Here is a 9,161-nt window from a genome sequence, read left to right as displayed (position 1 = left end):
AAATTCCAGAAAAACAACAAAAGCAGAGGTCTAAACCAGCATATGGCAAGAAAAGAAGCAGGCTCCATAAAACTAGAAAACTTTAGACCAATATTTCTTTTTGAATACGGATTAAAATTTTTTGTAAAGTTATTAGCCAATAGATCAATGCCAGTTATCCAAGAATTGATTTATGTTTAAGCAGGATTTATAGAAGGTAGATATATGAAAGACAATGTGAGGCAAATTATAGATTTATTGGACTATCTTGAGAAGAATAAACAGATCCCTGTAGTGCTGGCGTTCTAGGATGTGGAGAAGGCCGGTAAGTGAGTGAATTGGAACTTTCTATTATAGATTTAAGAAAGATGGATAGGTGGCCAGTTTCGTAGAAATGGTGAAGTTATTAGCATATATAAAAGACCAGACACGAGAGATTTATATAAGGGAGTGGAGGAAAGGGATAGATTATGCGCAGAATAAATACTAAGCTAGGAAGTACTAGATAATTTTTTAGTTGAATGTTGTATAGAAATGTATAGTTTATAGGGGATACTATATAGAATGTCAGGAAGAAATGTTTACCACACAGGGGGTAGAGTAGATGGGCGGTAAAGTATTATATAATATGATTTGGATTTGGATTTCATCCTGGGGAAGCCATGGGGGGGAGGGGAGGATAAGGGAGGGCTGGGGGGAAAAGGGGGGGAAAGGGGGAAAAATTAGTATTTCTAAAACTTTTTCAATAAAAAAAAAATTGCTTGCAATACATATTCTTCTATATAGTTTTATACCTGTATTCGTTTCTAGCTTATTGACCCTCTTTCATCGTGAATTTTCTAAGCTTTCTATCTATTATCAAGCCAATAGGCCCCATATTTTAGTAATATACTGTTTCTCGTTTGTCTTTCATTTCTGTCATTAACCTCTCCATTTTGGCACATTCTAATAGTTTCTTTATTACCATTTTCTCTGTCGGTGTACTTCCATTTTTCCAATTTTGTGCATACATAATTCTGTTGCCGCTGTTATTACATGTAACATTAAATATTGAATTACTCTTTCTTTTTACATTTGGCCTCCAGCATTGCTGAATGGCAAATTATACCTTGGCTATGTTGTCACACACCACTACAATTATTTTACTTCATGTATTTTACTTCATGTACTTTGAGCTTTTCTTTCTTCAGATTCTAAAATTTGATGCTTGTGGAAAGGGATTTTAGATTATCTCCCAGTTTATTATAATGTAACACAACATTGTATTTAATATTACAATTATCAGTGTATATTCTTGTAAAATCACCTGAAGAGTGCCAGAATCAATATTCAAGCTTTCCCTCAGAATCAGTATTCAAGCTTTATTCAGATAACGAGCAGATGGAAGAGTCAATTATAAATATTGATATTTGCTTCCCAATTTCCGAAAGCCAATTCATAACACAGGAAGTTTATAAGAAGAGATTAGAGAACCATTTATCTGAAGTAGTGTAGGGTTTCCTGCCTAAGCAGGGGGTTGGACTAGAAGACCTCCAAGGTCCCTTCCAACTTTGTTATAATTATTAAATTATTATATTTCGAGGACTGAGTTGTACAAACTGATGCTGTGTCTTCTACAATAAGGAGACATTTTCTGACAGTGTGAACAATCAGCCAATGGAACAGCTGGCCTTCAGAAGTTGTGGGAACTTCATCTATAGCTATGCAGGACATCTCAGGGAGGAGGGGAAAACTCATGGATAAGCAACATATAATGTAAGCAAATATATTTGTAGGTAATGGATTTCCCTTCTCCTGCCCTTCTGCCATCTGCTTATCTTCAAGAGAACTCAGGGGAGAAATAAAACAAGAAAACAAGAAAATATGGGCTAGTTGGGAATGCCAGATGTTGGAAGGAAAACATCCGCCATTGGTACCTGAAGGACAAATCTATGCAGATTGTCCTGAGAAGAAAACAGGCTGCAGCTCAATAAGCCAAATTCCTTATATCTCTGTACATCAACTTGTTTAGATGATTCCATTTGTGTAAAAACCTATTTCCTTTTATTCTGTAGCTTCACCATTTCCTGAAGAATCCTCAGATCTACAACAACACCATAGAAGGAATGTATTTGGGTAGAAATGGAGATTTGATGGCTGACTTTGACATTTTGAGCTGGGTGTGGTTTCCTAATAAGTCGACCACCAGAGTGAAATTTGGGAGTCTAGACAGAGAAGGAACCATTGGAGTCAAATTCAACATCAACAAGGAAGCCATCACAAGCCCTCAGTGGCTCAATCAGGTAGAGGAAGAGGTTTCCCATCTCTTTAGTTTTGTCCGTCATCTCAATCAGTGTTCCCCTCCATCCCAAAAAATATGTAAATCTGACTGCCTTCAAATTCATGCTTCAGAATTATATTCTTTCATTTATAACCAGCAAAGAAAAAGATGCTTCATGACTTATACAGTAGAAGACTTTGGTCTGTGGAAAAAAAATGTGGAGATGAAGGGAAATGGAAGCAGGATTTAAGAAGAAGGGAGAATTAAAATCAATTGAGTTACACATGTTCATTTGGACATGTATACATTCAAGAATTTGACCTTATTTGGTAGAAGAAAAGGGCAAAACCCATCATATTGAAGAATTTCAGAATTCTAATTTCTCCTCCATATGGTGTGTTTTTCCAAAAGTTTCTCTGACAGCCTTCCAGAGACAGTCCTCCAGAATGGAAGCATGTCTGACTATCATGCTTCCAGTTTCAAGAGTAACTTTCTAGAAAATTCTCTGGAGTGGCCACCACAATATGGCCCAGAGGAGAAACAGAATGGTCCACTTCTAGTCCATTTTGCACACACCTCTTTTGTTGGTCCCTGTAAGGTCCTGCCGCTCCAGTCCTCTCAAGAAAGCAGTACTCATGAAACAAAAGCCATTTCAGAAGGAAACTTTTATTGGAAGATTGTGATAGCAAGAGATCTAGGCAGGAATTAAGTTTCCTGCTCAAAACAGTAAAGTGCAGACAAAGCCCCTCCCAAAGCCCAATACATCACCAAGCCAATCTCGAAGTGTAAAGATATTATGAGATACTCAGGCTGGGGAGGTGATAAATGCCGGTCTCCAAGGCAACGCTGTTGCTCTTCTCTGGAGACGAGATAAGCTATGGGACCTGATAATCCCATTCCAACACTATAATTCATTTCATAACTATCAGTTTTGCAGATACTTCTGAATGCAAATTCTGTTCACTTTCAGCCCTTGCCTCACTCCCAGTGTGTGGAGCCTTGTCAACCTGGCTATTTCAAGGTGGTCCAGGAAGGAAAACCAGTCTGTTGCTACAACTGCGTCCCTTGTGCAGAAGGGAGCATTTCCACCCAAGAAGGTGGGTGAATGGGAATCAAAACAGTTCTTGGGATAGGAGCAAAGGTTCCTGCAGATGTTTGCTAAGAAGATATTTCTAATTTGGGTGTTGGAGTGGGAGGGACTATTAATTTAACTATCAGAATTAATTTCACCAAGGATATAACAATAATATGAGCTGGGAGAATTCATTGGAATGAGAGGTTAAGTGTAGAAGAAGCCAAGCAGCTATCAAGAAGCATATGTGACTTTGTGAAGGATCAGTTGAAGTGACCTGAAGCACCCCTTTGTTTCACCATGACAAACAGAATGATGTTGCTTCTACAGTATGAAGCTCTCCATTGAGATAAATAAATCTCCAATGTCAGGGTTCCAAGTAACACCCCCAATGAAAGAAAACTCCGAGGCTTGACTTTCCCCAAAGTTACATGTTATTGAAGATGTCATATTGGCACATCTGGGAAAACCCAAATCTGAAAGCTTCCAGGTTTTCCCCACCCAAAGGAAAGTTCAAGTCCCTGCCCAACACCCACAAGTCCATCACATGGCCCAATCTAAACACGATGCTGACTGGAGATGCCTCTCACTTCTAACCCTCCAGGTGCCTGGGCAAGATGTCCTTGACTTTCTGAGAAAGGAATGTTATTATGACTACCGGTATATATATCACCCATGCTCCATACAATCCCCCCATCATAGTTTCCCACAGTAGTAAATGTGGCAAGCCTGAAGATGCAATGAAAAAGATGGTTTCCAGGCCTGACAGCCAAGTCACACAGGACCTAGTCAGTAATCTTGCCATCTCCTCCATTCCAGGGTGGACTCGGGATAGACACATTTCTGCCTAACCATCTTCCTCCAAAGTATCCAAGGAGTAGGCAAGCATGATCTGTGTTTCCTGTGGAGTAGCTATTTGGGGGAATACATTGCTACCGGACAGGAACCTCTCCTCATTATGGCAATTAGAGAGAAAATCAGGCAACTTTATCTGCCCCTTTTTAATCATTAACCATTGGGATTTGGTGGGACAAAATGAAAGCAAAAGTAGTTGAACAATATTGTTATTGAATTTCAATTTTATCCTCCAATTAATGGGTAATGGGACAAATTAAACTCCATTTTGGAAAACCAAAATATTCCAACCTTGTCAAATTGGCTAGTCCTAGTCCGTTAGAAACCTTCCTACATGATGTAGATCAGGGGTGTCAAACTCAAGGCCAATGGGTTGCATCCGGCCTGTGATGTGGTGGGATCCGGCCCATGGGCTGTCCTGGTCTACACAATGAGTAGAGGAAATCTCAGGCTATTATGGCTTTGGCCCAGTCTACCCAATGGAAAAAAAAAAGATCGGGCCAGCATGGCTTCAGCCTGGTCTACCCAATGAGAAAAGGAAACAGGCTGGCCACACCCACCCAGTCAGCCACGCCTGACTCCCCCCCAAGGTCAACCATAGCTCTGATGCGGTATTGAATGAAATTAAGTTTGACACCCCTGATGTAGATGGTTGTCCCTTCTCCCCTTTTGCTTCCTAGAATTGTCTCCTCTCAAATTCTGCCCCTAATCTAGGTACAATTTATCAACTTGAGACACATACTAATGCAAAGAAGCACATGTGTACACATACTCCTAATTTTTTCTCTCTGCCTCCCATCACCTGCAGATGAATACACACACAAATTCAGACGTGGGCTTTCTGATTTCAAAATCTAACTCCCATCCTATAAATTCATGGTAAATATTACATTTGTCCTCTATAGATGCAGACCACTGCACCAGGTGTCCAGACAATCAGTATCAGAACAAGCATCGAGATCAATGTATCCTCAAAACTGTCACTTTTTTGTCCCATCAAGAGTATTTGGGAATTATTCTTACTTTCTTTGCCCTATTCCTGATCTTAACCACAGTTTTAGTCTTGGGAATCTTCATTAAATTCCAAGAAACTCCAATTGTCAAAGCCAACAACCGGGACCTCTCCTATATCCTCCTGGTCTCCCTTCTTCTTTGCTTCTTGACTTCCTTTCTCTTCATTGGACGGCCAAGGAGAACCACCTGCCTTCTCCGACAAACAATTTTCAGCATCATCTTCTCAATTGCCGTGTCTACCGTCTTGGCCAAAACAATCATGGTGGTGCTGGTCTTCCTGGCCACAAAGCCAGGAAACAAAGTGAGAGGGTGGCTGGGTAAGAGTCTGACCAACACCATCATCATTTCTTGTTCCAGTGTCCAGGTTGTCATTTGTTTCATCTGGTTAGGAGTCTTTCCTTCATTCCCTGATTCTGACATGTACTCCCAGCCTAGAGAGATTGTTCTGCAGTGCAATGAAGGCTCTGTCACTATGTTTTATGTTGCCCTTGGTTACATGGGTTTTCAGGCTGCCATTTGCTTCCTAGTGGCCTTCCTGGCCAGGAATCTACCTGGGTCCTTCAACGAAGCCAAGCTGATCACCTTCAGCATGCTGGTCTTTTGCAGTGTCTGGATCTCCTTTGTGCCTACCTATCTCAGCACCAAAGGGAAATTCACGGTTGCTGTGCAGGTCTTCTCCATCTTGGCTTCCAGTGCTGGGCTGCTGGGTTGCATCTTCATCCCTAAGTGTTACATCATTTTGCTGAGGCCAGATCTGAATACAAAGGAACATCTGATGTTCAAAAGTGAAGTAAAAAAGTGATGCTGATGGATGTTCTGGGGATATAATTCCCACCCAATATAATTCTCACCCATTGGGTACTTTTCAGGAGAAAACTCTATCAGGCAGCTTTTTGAAGTGATCTCCTGCTTAAGCCTAATTTCCATTCTTTTATGTTTCTGTGTCTGGTAGTATTATTTAGCATTTTGGGCTTCATTATTACCCTACACAAAATTTCCCCTACTGGTTCTCCAGAACCGGTCAGAACCTGCGAAACCCACCTCTGGGGTGAACAGCTTACTTTTACAAAAGGAAAAAGTGTTTTTAATCTCTCAGATTCAGAGAAATGAGGCCAAACAATTGGGGAAAATAAAGCTGCAACATAAATGATCATCACATTTTTTGTTTAATCCAAGGGACATTAATTCACTAATAAAATATTTATAATTATTAAGATCTACCAAACAGGTAGAAGAAAGTATTTTTTTTCCTATAATCTATCCTGTCTAACAATCAAAACTATAGATCAGAAGTTCATTTCTTTTTATTTGTGGGGTCCTTGGTGCTCCCTATGCGTGCTTCTTTTCTTGCAGAAGTTTCATATCCCAAACTAGGTAGGATAGAATAGAATTCTTTATTGGCCAAGTGCGATTGGACACTCAAGGAATTTGTCTTGGGTGCATAGGCTCTCAGTGTACATAAGGAGAATAAAATTCATTCATCAAGAATAAAAAGATACAACACTTAGTGATAGTCAAGGTTACTAATAAGCTTTCAAATTAGAAATTAGGAGCCTTGGTAGTACAGTGGTTTAATGCACCCTGTTATTAGCACAGCTGCCTGCAATTACTGCAGGTTCGAATCTTACCAGGCTCAAGGTTGACTCAGCCTTCCATCCTTTCTAAGGTAGGTTAAATGAGGACCCAGTTTGTGACTTTGTAAGCTGACTTTGTATAAATATACAAAAGTATGAAGGTTATTGCTTATCGCATTGTAAGCCACCCTGAGTCTCCGGAGAAGGTCGGCATATAAATCAATTTTTTTTAAAAAAAATTGTACTAGGAAACAAATAAAAACAATATAAATTGAAAGATACAAGCAACATGGTTATAGTATTAAGTGGGAAGAGATAAATACTAGTAAGGAAGAGAATAATAATAGTAATACATTATTTGACAATGTTGTGGGAATTAGTTGTCAAGCAGAGTGATGCCATTCGAGGGGAGGGAAACATCATCAGGGCTGATAACTATCATGAGTGACTAACAATGATGATTTATTTATTCATTGGATCAATTTATATGCCACCCTTCGCCGGAGACTCAGGGCAGCTGACAATGCCTTAACCAATAGCCTTCATACTTTTGTATATACCTGCTTAGTAGGGCTTTTTGCCCCCCCAAGCGGTGTTCTTTTTTATTCAAAGACAGTTTATTGCCCTCACAATCTGGGTCCTCATTATACCTACCTCAAAAGGATGGAAGGCTGAGTCAACCTTGAGCCTGGTGAGATTTGCAATTGCAGTAATTGCAGGCAGCTGGTGCTACTTAATAGCACTTTAGTCTGCTGCGCCACAAAGGCTCTTATGATGTTATTAGTTTAGGTCATGAAACATCTGCAAGAAAGCAAGAAAGCTCAGAGGGAACCAAGGATCCCTCATTTCAATCCTGAACAACAAATATTCTCTATTGGCATTTTTTTTAAATGAAGAAATGTATAAGAGGCTTCGAGTTATCAATTAATGTAGATCATTTCCTTTCTCTAATCAAAGAAATTAAATTATCCATTTCAGCTATTCTATCAAATTCACCAGCCATTCCTCCATAGTGGGTTGAGTGGCGGGGGGGGAGCCTTATCAGCGGAGACTTGAGACTAATAGACCCCACAATGGAACTAGGAGGCCAGGATTGTGTGGGAGATGGTGGAATGATGTTCCTGCTTGCAAACAGAAAGGTGACAGGAGAGGTTATGTAAGCAAAGCAATGAATTGACCAAGAAACCCTGATTGGCAGGATAGGAAATATTTGATTGAAAGGGGAAAGGATGGCTAAGCACTGAAGATACCTACACATTTTTGTTTCCAAAACGAAATTGCAAAAGAGAATCTATTGCACAAGAAAGGAAATTTTTGGAAACATTCCAAATCTCTGGATTTATGGCTGGTATGCAAGGCCCAATAAAAGACACTGAGGATGGAGATAATAATAAAATATTTACTTCTGACCAAAAAAAGATGCTCAGAAATATTTTACACCTCAAGAACAATAGCTCTCAAACCAACAAATTTTACATACATTTTTGCAACAAGATACAAAGTAAAAATAAAGCTTTAAATAGTACAGCCTTCAACCATAAAGTGATAAATTAGGCATAATTCAGGATTCCCAGAATCCAAGATTCCCAGTCAATGATACGTTTGCCCTGCCTTTAACTCTATATCTACACTAATTTCATGTAGTTACAAAACAAAAAGGCAACTGAACATCCCATCTACATCCGCTTCAGTCAGTCAGTCAGTCAGTCAGTCAGCCAGTTAGAATGCAGTTGTCAATTGTCCCATTGGGTTAGACAGGAAAAGAAACTCCTAGGATATTTTTTTACCAAGAATATACCATATTTTTTGGAGTATAAGACTCTCCGGAGTACAAGAGGCTCCTTAGTTTTTGGGAAGGAAAATAGGAAAAAAAAAATCTGCCTCTGCCTACCAAGTATTCATCTGGCTAGCGTCCTTAGCCTGGTCAGCTTTAGCACACATTATTTGGCTGGTTGTGAGTGTGCACTGGGGCTGATAAACAGCTTAAAAATCACAGCTGATTGTCAGAGGGAGCTCCACTTAGTAAAGCAGGTGAAGCACGGAAGTGGTAAGATAAGACAGTAGCTTTGGCAAAATGGGTTGCCATATTGGGCTCCGCGCCTCGCGTTTTCAGCCTCCAAACGCTCCATTTGAGAGCCGTTCATGGCTGCGGGGATCATAAAAAGCACATTGCCGCTGATCACTACCCAAAAACATGATGTGCAGAAGCCAAAAATAGGCCATGCTGAAGCCTAAAACGTGATGCACAGAGGCCGAAAACACAATGTCACAGGCAGCGATCAGCGGCGATGTGATTTGGCAATCCCCGCAGCCTTGAACGGCTCTCAAACGGAGCATTTGGAGGCTGAAAATGAGAGCCATTGTCTCTGGCAATCTCTGCAGCCAGGAAGAGGATGTGGTGAGGCTT

General features: G+C 40.2%; 1 protein-coding gene across 1 annotated transcript; it reads left to right on the top strand.

Moving 5' to 3' along the window:
• Positions 1–289: 289 nt before the first annotated feature.
• LOC139309988 (vomeronasal type-2 receptor 26-like) lies at positions 290–5,982 on the top strand. The gene is made up of 4 exons (XM_070934171.1): positions 290–304; positions 2,034–2,261; positions 3,210–3,336; positions 5,072–5,982. Exons 1-4 carry the CDS (start codon positions 290–292, stop codon positions 5,980–5,982), a joined length of 1,281 nt encoding a protein of 426 aa, XP_070790272.1.
• The last annotated feature ends 3,179 nt before the right edge of the window (positions 5,983–9,161 follow it).

The sequence above is a fragment of the Pituophis catenifer genome, unplaced genomic scaffold, assembly GCF_029215685.1.
Source record: "Pituophis catenifer annectens isolate HBS135680 unplaced genomic scaffold, rPitCat1.0.hap2 SCAF_2, whole genome shotgun sequence".
In the NCBI taxonomy this organism is placed as follows: domain Eukaryota; kingdom Metazoa; phylum Chordata; class Lepidosauria; order Squamata; family Colubridae; genus Pituophis; species Pituophis catenifer.
Note: the sequence above shows the minus strand (reverse complement) of the source record. Positions and strands in the feature narration are given on the sequence as shown.

What these genes read in the sequence shown, in the direction of transcription:
- LOC139309988 (XM_070934171.1), top strand. An exon ending in GCCCTCAGTGGCTCAATCAG is followed by an intron (nt 2,262 to 3,209) that starts GTAGAGGAAGAG and finishes GTTCACTTTCAG; the next exon opens with CCCTTGCCTCACTCCCAGTG. An exon ending in GAGCATTTCCACCCAAGAAG is followed by an intron (nt 3,337 to 5,071) that starts GTGGGTGAATGG and finishes TGTCCTCTATAG; the next exon opens with ATGCAGACCACTGCACCAGG.